This window comes from Acanthaster planci, linkage group LG01 (assembly GCF_054643075.1).
Source record: "Acanthaster planci isolate LZ-2023a linkage group LG01, COTS_SCS, whole genome shotgun sequence".
Taxonomy (NCBI): Eukaryota; Metazoa; Echinodermata; class Asteroidea; order Valvatida; family Acanthasteridae; genus Acanthaster; species Acanthaster planci.
The window spans coordinates 5,011,502-5,028,723 of record NC_141777.1 but is presented as its reverse complement, the minus strand read 5'-3'; the positions used below and the strand labels follow the sequence as shown (position 1 = coordinate 5,028,723).

Here is a 17,222-nt window from a genome sequence, read left to right as displayed (position 1 = left end):
CATGAAATTCTTTCCGAATGCATTAGCAAAGTCTGCTTTAAAGCAAACAGGATGGACAAGATAAAGTCGCCACGCAGGACTCTGAGGCATGTTGATGTCTGTCTGTCTCTGTGATGCATAATACCCTCAGCTTTGCATCTGTCTCCGAGATAAACTGTCCCTTGTTTAGGTGGAATTTAGATGAGGCTCTTAAGTGCTCTTGTCGGCCTGCTGCATACAGACCCCCCCCCATATAGGGAACTGTAGGGGGGGAGGTCATGTGGGAATTCCCTCCTTACAGACTGAATCAGTCTCAAGGAAAACAGTGTATTGTGAAGGTGGAGTACACTTTGATTCTTTTCTGAAATCTGTGAAGTACTCCTTTTCATTTGGTGTTATTGTACTGGCATACCATCCTACATCCTTTAAAATCTTCCCAAAGGTTTTATAGGATTTGTAGGACCGTTTGTAGGCTGGTATGGCTCAGCTTTTGATAATTCATGTAAGACGTGATTCCCAACTAAAGGACAGAGAACATAACCTGTTGTCCTTGTCATTGGAGGATTCAGAAAGATTCAGGAAGATTCCTTGCAAACCTGGCCAGGGAATTGAGATGGATGTGAGATCACAGCCTGAGAGAGGTTGTAATAGTATCACGTGTGCATATCTGAATGGCATACTTTCTCTGAAACTTGTAGTCTGCTTTCTGTCAAGAAAACCCTTAATCTGTTCTTCACATTACACAGCCAACTAGCTCTCTTGCCTCATTTTCTTTTGACTTTAATTGGCCTTAAATCTCTAGTGGGTTTTCCCATTACTGAGAGTAGCTCAATAAGCTGACACCTTCCAGGGAAAACACAACAACAGAGTTTAGATGATTGTTCTGACAGATGTCGCAAGTTGGTGGCACAAAAGTGTCTGAGTTTTTTCCAAGAGGTTACAGAGACTTGTCATTGTGGGCAGAAGGTGGTGTTCAGGCAGTGTGGCTGTGCGCTGAGTCAATGATTATTTCATGGGTGCACTGAACTAATCCAAGCTCCCTTGAAAACAGTGTAAAATCAACAAAGTTCAGAGCCCCATTGCGGGCAACCAAAGTCCCTGAGGCCTCTCAAACAAAAAAGCAATGTGTTGTGTGGTCTTTCAGATTTCATTTGATTTTCAAATTTTAATAGATTAACCAAATAAATGTTTTAATTATTCACCCAAAACAAACTCACTCCCAAAAAGTGAACGTTCCCCAGCCTTCTGAGTAGCCATTTTTCAAACGACATGCCCCACCTTCTCAAGTTCTTCTGACATAACATATTTGTCTGATTTGCCCCCACGTGGGAGCCCCTGAATCTATAGATATGATCCTGGGCCATACTTACACAATCCCACAATTTCTTGCTCCACACAGACCCCTCTTTTGGAAACAATCTTTGGGGGTACTTTTTAAGCGCCTCGTTCTGGCGGAGAATCTTCTTTGAATTGGGACAGTACACTGACATGCCAATGATTGGATCACTTAAGTATGGATGCCCTGAAGGGACATCCCAGCTCGGAATTTTTCTGATAATTTGTTGTTCATTGAAAAATGAATAATTGTTACATCGGCCCCAGTCACATTGTGAGGACCAAATTCAGGATGCTTGAAAGTAACTCACGAGGCATGCATTAAGAAGGGCCATCGTAAAAAATGACTGCGACCAAGCAGTATTGTCTGGAATGCCATACTAGGAGTGCTACATGATTCACATATCGCATTCCAGGTGCATGGACCACACCTTCACTGAGTGAAAAAAAAGCTCTCGGCCTCTTTAGAGCTTTTATACTCAACATGATCTGCCATGAAACAAGTTTCATGCAAACACAGTACAACTAGTGCAGTAGATAGTTATACATGTATGTATTTTAATGAGGATGAGAGGAATTTTCAGTTTGTTTTATTTTGGGGAAATAAGATTTAATTTATTCAAGACAGCTTTTTGAGGCGATAAGAAAAACTCTGCATGTGTACATTTAAGAAAAAGCAGACACTTCTATAAATAAAAGTAAAAATAAGCAATCCTATGGTTTGTTAGAACATTTTAAAGCAGTTGTGAAAAGTACATGTATTTGAAAGACATGTTGGCCATAGTGGTAATAAAGGAGAGGTGGAGCTCTCACTTTTTTGGGGGGGGGGGTCATTGTCCTCCGATGTTTTTGCTGGTTGATAATATGCAGTTGTTCATATGTCATGAATAGTGTTGGCTTACATACATGTACAAGCATCTTTAAACAGTATGAACATTATTAAGAGCATTTTTTCATCCGTAATTAAAAAAGGGTCAGATGGGAGCACTGAAGTGTGGTGGAGTCTTATATTTTTAAAACAATTAACCCTGAGGTTAACCCAAATGTGTTGTCAATATATGCTCATTTTGTTTCAGAATAAGCCTTTGTTGTAATTTAGATTCAACTTTGTGTTAGAAACCAGAAATTTCAAGCAAAGTGATAATTGTGTGGCCATATAAAAAGTATTTGAATGACTCAGGATAACTTCAAGAAACTCTCCTTAATGAGTGGAATTACAAAAGCATCCACAAAGTGCAAGGTTTGAAGAAGACCCTGACATGACAGTCAGCAGACACAGCTGCATGTAGGACTTACTCTAGTGTTTGGTTTGACAACTGGGCACTTAACTGGTCAGACAGAAGTTATCAGTGAAGCTGGAATGAAGCGCTTCTCAGCCTGCACCACTGATGAAAACGATTAGGCTTACACGAACCAGGACTCTTTGCTAGAGGGATGTTTTTGTTCTGTCAGGCAACTCGGGACAGCGGGCAGAAATCAGCTGGGTAATCTATCAGGCTGGCTTAATACACAAAGTGCCTCACAGGAGTAGGGAAACCTTTTACACATGCTGCTCTGTGATGTTTTTCATTCTTGTTTTCATCTGCTAAGATGCAGAGGAACAGTTGTAAAGTTTGGAATGTGATACTGCTTCGTCCCATCAACTTCTTATTTACTCCAATAATGAGCACAGCTGGGGGGCACTAGTTATAAAAGCAGCAGGTACATGTACTTGACATAGTAAATCTAGTACAGAAAAATCTGGTTCTCCTAATAAATATCGTATTCTTATATTATTTGTTCACATAAGTTCTCTTTGTACATGTTTGTTATCAGGTGGCTTTGCCCAAATACTAGCAATTAAGAAGGCTAACATCATTAACCCGAACCCATAGGCACCTGCTTAATCCATCAACATTCTCCAAATATGCATGCGAAAACTGCATTCTGCCTCAATCCTCCGAAATCCTGCAATAATGCCTTAGCTAGGCTCCTTTGAGGAGCGCCCACTGTTTTAATCCTTCAAAATCCTGCAGTAGTTCCTCATGGTCGCTGTGTTGAGGCAGTGGCACTGTTTTCTTGGAGCAGTATGGATGATTTTTATGTAGAATCCAGACCTGCATTTATGCATGACTGAGCACAGACAACACAAGGTCCAACGCACAGCCTTGATACAGTGCATCCTTCTAAATCAGCCACACTTTGTGCCATTCTTCCAAAATCCTCCAAAACATTTAGGAGGATTAGGGTTAAATGTAAAGTGTGAAGTCTTGGACAGAAACAGTGAAAGGGTCAGAAAACAAGAGAGGATGGAGTAAATAATAAATTCAACCTTCTGTGGTCATGTGACAGGTCAGAGTTCGTGTTGATGGGAGCCTCCTAGCCTCAGGGTCAGCGGGCGGCAATTTTGGACGGCTGACGGTCGGCAATGAGTTCTACGTTGGAGGAAGTCCCAATCCAGCTACACTGAGTGGCTCACGTGTTGGTGAAAACTTCCGTGGCAACCTGCGTGATGTGAGTTTATAGTAACAGCATTAATTTTGTCTTGGAGAGATTCATGTTGTCCCTGAATGCAATGAAAAGCCTTGCTCCTAATAATCCTTCCTTCTCAGTGTATGCTCTAGCCATATGACATCGCAGCTAACGGTGTTAAAGTCAAGTCCATCACAAGTCCCTGTAAGTCCATCATGAGTCTTAAGCCAAGCCACAGTCTATTCAAATGACCTCTGACAAAGGTGCCCCGTTTTCATCCATCTCTCTTGTACTTACATCTGGTCTTGTGAAGGGACGTTTGAAGGAAGACTTGTGATGGACTTGACTACAACACTGCCGGCTTAATTTAAAATTCCTGTCATGGTTTCTCTACATTTTCTCCACGGTTTTACCTTTCTTGGCGAATTATTCCCCTCTCCCATTTCATGGTAAGTGAACTCGCATTTTGCCCAAAGTTTGCCGCGTATCTGTGTAGCCCAATGTTTAAATGCATAATCAGAGACGTTTCCATGTGGGGAAATTACCTTAGCCTGAAACAGGCTAAAAAGCTGAATTTTTTTTATTTTTAGAAGTAAAAGATTTAAAGTTGACATACATGTTGGAGGCTAGTACTCGACATCCTGGATTTAAAGGAGTCCCTTAATTTTGTTTCCATTTACTTTTTCTTTTTTGATGTTTTTGGAGTACCCTGATATCATCCTAATTAAAGATGAGATAAGATTAAAACTGTATTGTCTCACCAGGGGAAATTCATGCGGCCTTTTGACAAAAAAATACAAGACAATATCATTTACACTAAGTGAAAAAAGCAACAGAACCAATAAAAGTGTTATTACTAAGACCTATTAAAATAAGTACAGTTAACCAACAAAAACCACTACAACTTTAAAAGTTGGCATTATACATTCTAATGGCCGAGGGAACAAAAGAATTACTGTAGCGCTGGGTGCAAATTCTTCACTGTATGAGCCGGGCTTCTCTGCTATTTTTGACAAATTCTGGATTTAGAGGGTGGGAATTATCGGATAAATATTGCACAATTTAGTAGAAAAGAGTGCCTCTGCACTCTGTTGGCACACGCCAGTGATTTTTTTCTGCCTGTTTGATTACCCTACTAAATTTACACTTATCTACCTCACACATATTTCCAAATATGCAAACCAGATTGAAAGAATACAAACTTGGCACAACGGTCTTTTAGAACATGTCAAATACAGTGTTATCAATGCAAAAAGAATTCAACTTTCTCAAAAAGAGAAGTCTTTGGTTCAGTTTGCTATATGTGCTCTTTGAGCATTTATCAAATTTCAACTGATCATCAATGATAGTGCCCAAGTATTTGTAATCTTTCCTGTGAGTGTCCCCTTTTGTCCACCGTAGGAACAACAACTGTATTATTCTTACCATCTCTTTGGTCTTAAGAATTTTATTTTAAGGCAGTGTTTGTCACTCCAATCAGTGGATTTAGAGAGTTTGTTCATGTAGCGACTAAAGGAGTCATTATTAGGACGCATACTACCAACAATAGCAGTATCATCCACGTATTTAACTACAACATTAGATGAATCAGTGGCAACACAATCGTCGGTTAATGGTCATCATAAAGTGTGTACAGCAAGGGGGATAACACACAGCCCTGATGGGCACCAGTACGTGTGTGTAAAACTGGTGGGAAGGTAGAGTTCACTTTCACCACCCTCCTATGCATTGTACACATCTGTCTATCCTTACGTCAAAAAAAATGTGTGTTTGCATTTTGTTTCACACAAGTGTTACTTGACTTACATTCTTTTTTTTTTTGCCAAAATATTGAAGTAAATGGCACGGTGAAAGGGGATGCTTTGGGGATTTCAAAGAAGCAATCTTCATTTTCTTGCTCCGTCGTGAGTAAATGCCATACTGACAGTCAGCATGCAGAACTCAATTCCTGCCCAGCCCAAGATGAAACGTCTCTGCTTTCAGATCAAACCATTTAAACAGGCATTGAGTCTGTTTTTGACTTCAGGCAGTCTCATTTTATTTCGCAATCAAGTGCAATCCAAGCCCCAAAATAACAGTTGTCCTGAAGCTAACGATTCCTCAAGTCCAGTCTTAGAGGTAATGCATTTCCTGCCTGAGTTGGTTTGCTATTTCAAGCCTACACACACCTCTTTCTTTAACCAATAGAATTTTTAGGTAAAAAATAAAGTCAGTGGAAGCGGTCGCTAAACTGCTTAAAAAGCAACTCTTCAGGTGAGAATAAACAGCTGATAGGTCAAGTGATCTGAAACTTTGACACGCCTTCTATTGGTGAAATTTCAGATTCCAGGAATCCAACCTTTGAATCTGGTGTATGTGAATTTCAAAGTACAGTTGATACCAGGAACACCTTTTCTTGTAGATGTTGGAAAAATACCATTGATCCTGGGGCAAAAATAACCCGTTCTTTGCTTTGTAGTGAGCTTAACAGGGCAGTGACAAACAGAGATACTACCACAAAGCTAATGGGGCTTAATCCAGTTGGTGAACGGCAAAGTATTACATTTGACAATGTAGTTGCTAATTTTGACCTGGATATACCGGATATTTAATGAGCTTATAGTAGAGAAATGTGAGTTACCGGTATGAAACGGCTTTGTAGCATATGCCTCGTACACAATACGACACCTGGTACCCAGCTGTCAGTGTCGGGAACTGGTTCCAAGTTATGGGACCAGGTACTTGCAAACAGGTAATCACATGACTTATAGTAATTTCTCAGACAATAAGAAGGAAATGTCTAGAAGGTTCTTATTGAAAATATAAAATAAAAACCAGGCTACATGCAGTGTTTCATCTTTTGCAAAGGCTGTTTAGCACTTAAGGTAACGACAGAATTAACGAGTTGAATTTGTTTTCATACTGTTTCCTATTTTTTTAAAATCTTTGAGGTTGAGTCTCTTTTGAGTACCATTTTGTGTGTCTTGCTCCAGTAAGGTGCCCGGTTCCTGTACTACCAGGAATTACACACCACTGAAGTGCATTGAGTTCCAGATTTAATAGCCTCTAGTCAAAAGCAAGGATCTGGATTCCTGAACCCACAAAAGTGAAGAGGTGGCTACAGAACTGCCTTTGCCCATGTAGCTTCATCTCTAGAAGTTATTTAATACAACTGTCTGTCATGCATTGCTAAGGTGTTATTTTCTTCATGAATTATGAAAAAGAGTTCTATGATATGTTGTAAACGGTATTCCAGTAGGCAAGAGAGAGCACAATTTGGAATTTTTATTATTAAAACTCCAACTGGCCTGTTTTTCCCTCACTGAATTGCAAGAGGTGGGAACCATCAACTAATACTCTGTAGACAAGAGCACATAATGACTACTCCAATAACATAGAATTTGTAACGTAGCACACATGTACGTGCATTTGCAATATTAGACTTCAACTGACCAGTTTCTTCCACACAGTTGACCCATCAATTACTCTAAAACAATGCATCAAACGATGACATCAGCTGGCCAGATGCTTCCGCCATTGATCTCCACAATCCATAAACGAATTCCACCTTCCCACGTCCTGCCTTGCTAACGTATTCCCACCATAAGCTCTCTCCGTTCCTCCATGCCATTCCAGTTAATATTCTGGATGCATCAACTGCGTGATCTCGTTTGTTATTATCAATATCGGAGTGACATTTCTGGATGAATGTATTCATGGACATGCTTGTAATCGCTGGTGTTGTATTGTAGAAAATGGCGAGTCTGCATTGTTTTCCCGTGTGACAGTTGAAGTAGAACGATGGGAAATCACCATTGCACACTGTTCTGTAAATGACACATGCTGGCAGGCAGACATGAGAAGTGAAGTAAACCAGTTAATTCCTTCCTGCTCAATACGTTTCTCTCTCTATTGCCCTTCCCAAATCCTAGATCCTTCGCTCTCCTTTAATATACAAACCTAAGTCCATGCATGTAATCTAAATTATCAGTGTTAATCACAGACAGGTATTTAAAGTTTTGCTTTACAAAGTACTTGCAGAGCTTTTTGGCTGCAATTGTAATAGGTAAGATCATTTGAAATACTGGAGAAGTCAAGTTGTGCACATGACAAGCTAGTTTATGGGCGTGCCAGCTGTTCATGATATGTTGTACCTTGCATTACTGCTGGAAAACTTACACCCCACATTCTTGCAAATTTGAAGTAGCTAGTATAATCAAAGATGGTAGGACAGTGGCAAATGAAGTGAATAATACGGAAATAATTGACTCTGACTTCGTATCACACAAGACTTCATCGAGACTGAGAAAATTTATTCTGGGTAACAGTGTTCCTTAGGATTTTTTTTGCAGAAAAGGTCCTGTTTCTAAGCTCCTTATCAGTCTTTTTGTGTCCTTTGAAATGTGCATACTAAGGCATGACCTACGCTCTACCACACCCATCAAAACACTCCTATATTGCACGTAAGTATAAGACCTTTTAGAGAGTAGGGGCAAAAGATGTGTTTTGTAGTCAACAGACCGTTCTTTCTGTAAAATATGTGCAAAGAGTAATCAAACGATGTACACTGTTCCAATGTTTTTGAATTGGTCATGTACATGTAGCAATACATGTATACACCAGTATCTTGTAGGTACATATCCGGTACCTATGGTACTGCAAATCTAATTCAAGCAAGTTGTTTGTACCAGCTTACATTAATGCATGACGCATCTTGCCAACACCGCGTCCATCTTCCTAAAATCGTATTAATGGAAACCCTGCTTGTATTGAACCCACAGTGTTGTCAATATGGCAAACTGATTTCATTACAAGAAGCTAGGACATCGAAGCCTATCAACCTAGCACTCCATCTATTGCTGATATTTCCTAAGACCATTAGCTTCCATTAGATCGTCCTAGGAAAGTGTAGAGCGTCCAGAAAACATGCACCTTTGGGATCTAATCAGATTTAGAGCCCATGCATCTTTGGGGAACAGAAAATTTATAGACATTTGCCTTCTGAGGATATGAGGACACTAGTAATTGCCGGGATTAAAATAAACAGGAACTTATATTTAGAGTCAAGTGAGAGGGAATATAAGTCTGCTGTGAAAATGGGAATGGTAGATAAAGACGGTTTCTATTAAAGCATTGCTGTTTTTGATAGGTTGTCTTTTGGACTGCCATCAGTCAAAGTTGGATTTAGAAGTCAGTCATCGTGACTTCAGCATCAAGAACATTTTGTCTTGCGACAGCACAGTCATCACAAGTGTCAGTCAGGTTTCCAGTTCAACGTTTGTCATTACCGTTATTGCGATCTCTTGTCTACTTCCAATTGAAGAGCTTGTTGTTTTCAAATGCACACTCGACGTCTGCAAGTCACTCAGTAAGCCTTGCTCTGACACATTTTCCACTGACAGCAATTCACTCTGCCATCCATTAGGATAGGGCCCGGCTGGGCCAATGCTAGGTTATTATGGTTACTGATCGTCTCAAAGAATTGTGATTTTCCAGGAGATGCCCTTGGTTCAGGCTCCCTGACTGTGGAATGTGTTACAGTTAACAATCAGATCAGTTCCTAGCCTACAAATTAGTCAAACCTAATCAGAAGAACTCCTTTTATATTTAGTGAGTGTAATCCATAATTTCTTAGTCGTATTCTCTAATAAGGAAGTTTAATATAGACTATTCTTTCTTTGTGTTCACTTTCTACTGACTGTTTGCCTGCAATGCAGAATGACATACACCAGTTAGTTATAACTCCATATTTTTTACAGTTGTACACATAAATTGTTCCTTACTTTTGTTGAAGTTTCAGGTTAAGCCGAAGAAATAGACCTGGACTTTTACAACTTCTTGGGTTATTTGTTTCAATTCTCGTTATCCTCTGTGTAACTTTTTTGACACTTCTTTTCCCGACGCATTAGGTGAGTTACTATGGCAACATAGAGATGGAGCTGCTGGAGAAGGCGTCTCGGTCCGATCCGTTAATCTACATACAGGGTGACATCATCTTCAGGGAGGAGACGGTACAGGGCATTGACCCCATCACATTCCTGACGGAGGAATCTCTACTGAGGTTACCACGCTGGAATGCCGAGGTATGTCATTCAACACGACAGGGGGAGTTCATTTACAAGGCTTCTGCTGCTCCGATTTCCTTCTGCTTACAGAAACAGCAAAGGTTTTTTTTTTATTTACTGTAAGTTGAGACTGTCTATCCTCATCCTTACCATCAGTGAACTTGAAAGTTACTTTCATCCCTGAAACTTCAAGATGGTAGGTGTTTAAAGTCATGAGTTGTGGGTCATTACATATTATGTAGGTTAAATTTTACTTACTGTATATCTGCATAAAATTAAACAGTGCAAATTTCACTGAAAAACGTAGTCAGACATTTTGTACAACCACATTTGCTAATTGGACAAATACAAAAAGTGGTTAAAAAAGGCTGATATATGACTGTTTCACTCCTCATCCAACGTTATTGATAGTTTGTTCTCTTTTCCCCCAAGTCTAAAGGGTCCCTCTCTTTTGACTTCCGGACCAATGAGCCCAATGCCGTCATCATGTATAGCAGTGGCTCTGACGAGATGTCCGACTTCCTAGCTTTTGAGCTGCTGGAGGGATACCTCTACGTCATTCTCGATCTGGGATCTGGTCCGGTCCGAGAGAAAGCCTACACCTTTCCGCTCAACGACGGGGAATGGCATCATGTGGTCTTTGAACGGGACCTAGCCATCGGCATCATAAATGTAGGTACATGTACTCATCACAAATGCCCACTTGTATGTTTTCAAGGTAGGCTCAGCAGAATTTCGATCCTGAAAATGCAGTTCGGAGTGGCTTGTTGTAGTCAATCCCAGCAAATTTTAAGCCCTCAACCCTCTACTGTTCCAACGAGTGTCAAGCATGTCAAGTTGGGTGTCAGAGAGAGAAGCTGGGCTGAGAGGTTTGGTGTATGTTCACCTCCCATGCAAAGGTTTCAGCACTGCCTGATGAACATTGTGTCAGTCATACTCGATTAAGCACCTGACATTTACAGACCAGTGAGTGTACGTGCTGTATCTGCCCCTCGGGAGCTGGTTGCTAGGTGTAGCCAGCCTCTTTTGCTCACACACGGTTACCATTCCCTAGCCATTTGAAAAAGCAATTTCCTCCAGATAAGAACATTGAGTGTGAATGTTGTTCAGTTCAAAGGTTGTTTCGTCTTTTTTTCTTTAAACTTCTTTCAGTTTTCTCTCCGGAGTTTTATAAAATGGAATCTTGCGATAGACTTTAATGGTCTATCATTTTTTTGTACTTCAGAGCCACTCTAAATTGCAACACGTCCACATCATACTGAAATCAGCTCAGGATAAACAAAAGTGCTAGTTTGAAAGCAAAGTGAAGGCCCAAGATTTTGTTGTGTTTTATTTGCTAAACAGGAGTTCAAGTTGAGGCCAAAACGTCTTAAATTCAGTCAGTGTGTAGTCTTTTAAAGAAGATGTTATCTTAAGCAAATGGGCATTGCATTGATAGGGCATGATACCCATGCAATTTGCCAGGGGGCTGCTTACACAAGCTGTGTTAAGTTTCCTCTATCACCTTAAAACCGCACAATATGTCCCACTATTAAGTGCATATTTGACCCCCAGCTAGCGACCTGTTTAGATAATCGCATTTGTTGAGATTTTAAGGAGATGCATTTCTCGGGACACAAAACAAGGATGCATTGATTTTGTTCTCTGCATTCCGGTTGAAAAATTCCCATATTCCATTTGGGCCCAGGTCAAACTGAAATGCTGTTTGCATGTTCAGATTGCATGTGTACTTGTATATTTTGGATTTATCTATTGTGCACAAAAAGGAGTTATAATACCGCAATGCCTTATGGTAAAGTAACTGATATTGTGCCCTGTATGTATGTTTTGTGGCGTGTAACCCATAATTCAGGATGCAGATACTGCAGAGGCAAGTTTCGTAGCAAAAGAAGTTTAATTTCTATCATGTAATAAGTAATATTTGTTCAACAGAAAAGACAGATGCGTTGTTTGATTATGTCCTTGGGTGTTGAGTTACTGACAAGTCTGTTTTGCTTAAATTGGCTGCATTTTCCAATGCCAACCTTTGAATACACCCACTCATTTCATGAACTATCAACCCAATCAACTTCTTCTTTCTTACAAATGGAGGTCATGAGACCTTTCTCAGAGAACGCAGTACATTTAGATTGACTACGAAATGCTTGACTGTAACCACGTGCCAGATTCTGTTCAATAGTGATGCAAGCTATGAAGAAAGGGTGTTTGTGCTGCTCAGGAGTGGGCCTGCTTCTGGCCACAATTATCAGGATTCTCCGGAGTATAAGCTCTGCAGATAGCATGTATTTTTTATGTACCAGTGTTACTCCGGGCCATTTGAGCCCAAGAGATTGAGAGGTACATATATATATTGCATGATGCTTGTGTACCGGACAGTGCAATGCTCCCTCATTAGCATCGTCTACGTGACATACATAAATGATGGACCAAGGAGGGCGTAAGCATTTTGTGACTGATACTTTGGAAGAAAATCCGAAGCAGTTGCCATAGGGACTAGTTACCCAATATGTACTATCTTCACCTTGCTATTTTCCAACTTAAAGCAGTGGAGCTTCTGACAGAGTTGTGCTCATTTAGATATTTTAAAATCTGGGCACTACAATTTTTTTCCTCTTCCGGGAGTAGGTGGGCTCGTCCACGTCCCACAAGTTTGAAGTGCCGGGCCACAACGACAAGCTCAACCTGGAGATGGACCTGATTGTGGGCGGCATCGAGCCCAGCCTGGCCTTGCCGCTGGAACTCTTCTCGGGTGCCCTGCGGCAAGGCTATGTGGGCTGCATCCGCAACATGGCCATGAACGGCGAGACACTGGACCTGCCGCAGTACGTTGAGGAGCAGTCGGAGGACGGCAACATTGTCCGGTTCTGCCGGGAAGAGGACCCGTTGTGTACCAGCGACCCCTGCCAGCATGGCGGCTCCTGTCGGGAGGGCTGGAACCGCTTCATCTGTGACTGTCGTAAGACAGGTTACAGTGGAGAAACATGCAAAGATGGTGAGACTGGTCCTGAGCTAGATTCTGGCTTGCTACCTCTTTGATTTCATTCTGGTTTTTCTCAGTTGCTTTCAAGAAGATGTTTTGGGGTTTCAAATCTTTCAGTTTTCAAAAAAGCATTTTTCATGGATTTTGAATCTCTGCAATACTTTTTAGGGGCACTTTGCTTCAGGGAATAATTACAAGTATTTCATGCAGTTGCAGCCAGAAATGAACTGCTGCCCCGTAGTTGAGAACAAGCCGATCTTTTTACAGTTGGAACTGTGTATCAAAAATTCTAACATGCCTAAACCAAGTTACATGAAATCAGCACTGATAATGAACTAGTAAATAGTCCTTTTTGAGAGACCCCCCCTGCAAAAAGTGTATCTCCTAGGTTTCTGAAGAATCACAAACTCATCTCCTGGCTAATAAAGTTGTACCATTAATTAAAGTGTCATTGTTTTTACATTTTGCTTTGTTTTATTTTAAAGTTCCTGATTAACAGAAATTAGCAATATAGAGAAGGCACATATGTGGGTTTAGTGTTGGTTGAAGTTTAATTCTATGAAGCTGATGTACAATTCCAAGTGTTGTTTCAGTTGAATGTCACACCTTGCCAGGGCTTGCATGCAGATTTCCAGTCCTCGACACCCTTTAAAGAAGTTTTGTTGGAGTGATAACACACTTACATTCTCAGCAGCTGTCAAGGAAAAAGATATACTTCTACTAACAGAGCAGTGTTTGCTTAGGAACGCTCTCCTCAATTCTTGGCCTATCTCTCCCCTCAAAACTGGACCTTAGTGAGAACCATTTATGTTCAAGTACTTTGTCAGTCTCCTGGAATTGAGAACATTATGTTTTCCTCAACAGCTGTGTGTTTCACTGTTCATAAAATGTGTTCTTTATTTCACCATCTAACCATGTGTCCTCATTGCCAGCAGCTAACCTTGTCAATCCTCTCTCTCCCTGAAACTGCTTACTCATTCCACTTGCCAAATGTTTCCATGTGTCACACTATCTGTCTACCCATGTCTCCACCCATTCGTCACTCCTGTTGTGAGTCACTCTCTCCTGGTATCCACCTTCAGCTTATGTGTATAAAGGGGCAGGTATGTTACTGCATGCCTAACAAACTATCATCAAATGTTTAGGTTCTCTGTATATTACATGTAATTCTTACCCTAAACTTTGCTGATTTTTACTTCTTAGTGATAAAGAGTCTCGCAAATTCATAACATGTACACTAAAGCACTCGGAAAGTTAAGCCATGTCCAAAACGGGCTTCCAGAGCTATGGCTTGGTCTATTGTCCACGTCTCTATGTATTTCCAATAGAGTGACTGATCTCTGTATCTTAACTGAATAGTACTTAGAGATTGAGAACTAATGAGGTTATTGGATGCCACACTGTAAACCGCTTCTAGACAACAGATTTGGATGCAGCCTTAGAAGCGGTTTACAGTATGGCATCCAATAACTTCATCAGTTCTCAATCTCTATGTACTATTCAGTTAAGATACAGAGATCAGTGGCAGATGTAACTATTTTTCCCATGTTGCACTGCAAAATTAGCTTCTCTGAGATACCGTGGTTGCATACAGCACTCCTTTCCATTCAACCTCTTACCACTATTTGTTAATGTGTCGACTGCTGATATGGTGTTAACTTTTTTACAATTTCTTGTGAGTTTGACACTAAATTAATATTTTCTAAAAACTCATTTCTGCATTGTCTTGGGTAGACATAAAATTTGGCTTTTAGATGGCATTGGTCAGTCCTCTGTATTGTAGTGTCTTTATTGAAGTTGTGGATGAAACAGACTGAGAACACCCCCTAATAAAAATATTGTGATGCCACAGGAAATCCAGTCAGAAACAGTTGTCAGCAATGATGCATGTGAATGTATTCAGATGTAAAGTAACAGCTTTCTTAAATGTAAACTTAAATTTGAAGAAATTTACAAAGGTAAAAAAATTTCAGACTTTTACTGAACCCCGGCAGGATTATTTCTTAATAAAAGCATTTACAGTTTTTCCCCCTGTTTGTAAATGTCAACCTGAAAGTTTCCAAGGTTTTGACAATATTGAAATTAAATTTTTAAAGATTTTATCAGATTCATTCGTTTGAGTAAATATCTTGCTGGTCCCCTGGGACATTGTAATCATCCTTGTCAATCAGTGTGATTGCAGTCTCTGAAAGATTTCAGAATGCTTTCAAGCCGTTGTCACTGGCATCTAGAATAGTATGTTTTCCTTCGGCTCTGGTTGAAAGATTGTGGAACTGATAAGGGAGAAAAAAGTGGGCGGGGCGGGGGGTATGGAATGTGTATCTTGGGTGGGAATTATCGTTGTGTTGCAAAATGATGAAATGGGTTGTTTTGTGTTGTGGGATTGAGACTTCATCGCTGAAAATATTGATAACAGTGTATAGATGGCTCTTTACACCGGTAGATATAAAAACATGTCAGTAGAGTATATCTGTTTAGTTTTCCATGAATTATATAGTACCATTTAACCCAAGAGTGAATAAAGCTAGCCTTAATCCATTTTTTTTGCTTAAGAGGAAAAGTAATCACAGTACATGTACATCTGGGTCATTGTATAAATTTTGGGTCCAATGTGATATATTTCTGTCCCTGTAACCTCTGACATGTATACCATCTGACATGTTTGACAAGGGATGTATCACTAAAATTGATTACAAACTATTTTTAATTTGTCTGGCAAGTAATTTGCAGTACTTATTCAATCTTGGAATTTAGCAATGAGTTTTAAACATTGAAAAATCAGATGCCAGACGTAACAGGGACAGGAAAAAAATTGGACCCCAAATTTATAGAATGACCCATCTCTCTTATGTGGTTATTTGACATTGATAGTTTATGTCTTGTAATGAAGAGCCAAACAAGAACACTTTTTTCAATTTCAAAACCATCCAGCAAATATTTCACATCCTCCTTTAGATTAATATTGAATTTAATGTGTTTTTTTCCAATTATCAATTCCAACTTACGTCTCTTTGTCCCTGCAGAGGTCGCACGGCTGGCTTTCAATGGCAACCAGTCCATGCGCATCACCCTCAGGGAAACCACACGCAGCAAAGTGGAGGAAATCTTCCTGCGCTTTCGCACCAGCCACCCGGATGGCATGCTCATAGCGACGACCTCCGACACCATCATTGACATCTTGCTGGCTGAGCTGTCCCACGGAGAGGTCCGGGTCACAGCCAACTTTGGCACAGGCAGCACGACAATAACAGCTGGAACCAATCTGGACGACAATCAGTGGCATTCGTTCAGTATAGAAAGGCATGACAGAACTTTACGCCTAACAGTGGATGATTCTGACAAAGCAGAAGGTAACTATCAGCTATTTCTTCATCAGCAAACTTAAAAGAAATTATACCATCATTGTGTCATTGCTTGTCATTTTAATGAATGAAAACTTTTCTTATTTAGCTCCACCGACATATAGGGAACTGCATGCATTTCTTCCATTTGCACAGTAAGCACCTCTGTAGTGTTTAGCCTTGGGAACTCGATAGCAGACAGTTGAACAGGTTTTCTTGTCTCTACAAGATTTTTGAAGTTTTTGATCCTACAGGTTTTATGACATTTTTTCAGACAACTTTTTATTTATTAACACATTTTTAGCAGACCTTTAAAACATCCCCTAATATCGAGTTCATATTTAGCTTGTCTCCATCAATAGGATGTTAAATGCCCCAAATATTTGTTTATTTGAAAGGTGAAGCATTTGAATCAATTTGGCTTCCGATTAACTTAAACTTATGATAAATTTTCCTAAATAAGCAATTGTATTCACAGCCGAACTTCACAGGTAACATTTAGGATGGAGCCAGCATCAAATTCCTCAGTCACAGTTGTTGGTAAGGACAAAAAAAGAACCACAGGGTAATATATTTCAGAAATTTAATTCTGCAATGAAGATTTGGACATGACAATTCAAAAGCAAGGAAGGACCTCCAATACCCTTGATAAAGACATTGACATGAATCAAAAGAAAAAAGCATCAACCTCTGAAGAAAACAAAGATTTCCAGTCGTTTGTGGCTCATATATGACCTTGATGGTATCGATCGGAGAGCCAATCCCTGGTATCGCATTTTTTTGCCGCAACTTTCCTTCCCTCCTATTTTTTTCTCTACTAACTCATGTTGACATGTAGGCCCTGTTTATGTCTTGTTGATACCATGTACCTTGTTTGCACCAATCTACCGCACACACTGTCTAACTGCCTCACTCTTTTACTTTCTTCCGCTGCCATTTTTCTCTTTGTCAAACTCTGGAAAATGCTTCTGGATTTTTTGCCAATTCCCAGCTTATAATGTATCCAGCCGAGGTAAGTACAGATGGAATTGAGACGACAAAAGACAACGGCTCCCCTCATATATTAAATCCAACAAATTGACTTTCTTTTTT

General features: G+C 40.1%; 1 protein-coding gene across 11 annotated transcripts in view; it reads left to right on the top strand.

Annotated features, from left to right (window-relative positions):
* LOC110986257 (neurexin-3b-like) overlaps window positions 1–17,222 on the top strand; it is a 91,570-nt gene that overhangs the window by 58,545 nt on the left and 15,803 nt on the right. For 10 of the 11 annotated variants that reach the window (XM_087133712.1, XM_087134051.1, XM_087129658.1 and 7 more), the window contains 6 exons: window positions 3,646–3,807; window positions 9,654–9,827; window positions 10,242–10,481; window positions 12,435–12,801; window positions 15,813–16,139; window positions 17,122–17,142. In XM_087133712.1, the coding sequence (XP_086989838.1) occupies window positions 3,646–3,807; window positions 9,654–9,827; window positions 10,242–10,481; window positions 12,435–12,801; window positions 15,813–16,139; window positions 17,122–17,142 (1,291 nt within the window). The remainder of the gene's footprint in view (window positions 1–3,645; window positions 3,808–9,653; window positions 9,828–10,241; window positions 10,482–12,434; window positions 12,802–15,812; window positions 16,140–17,121; window positions 17,143–17,222) is intronic. The other variant, XM_087133344.1, reaches the window with a different exon arrangement.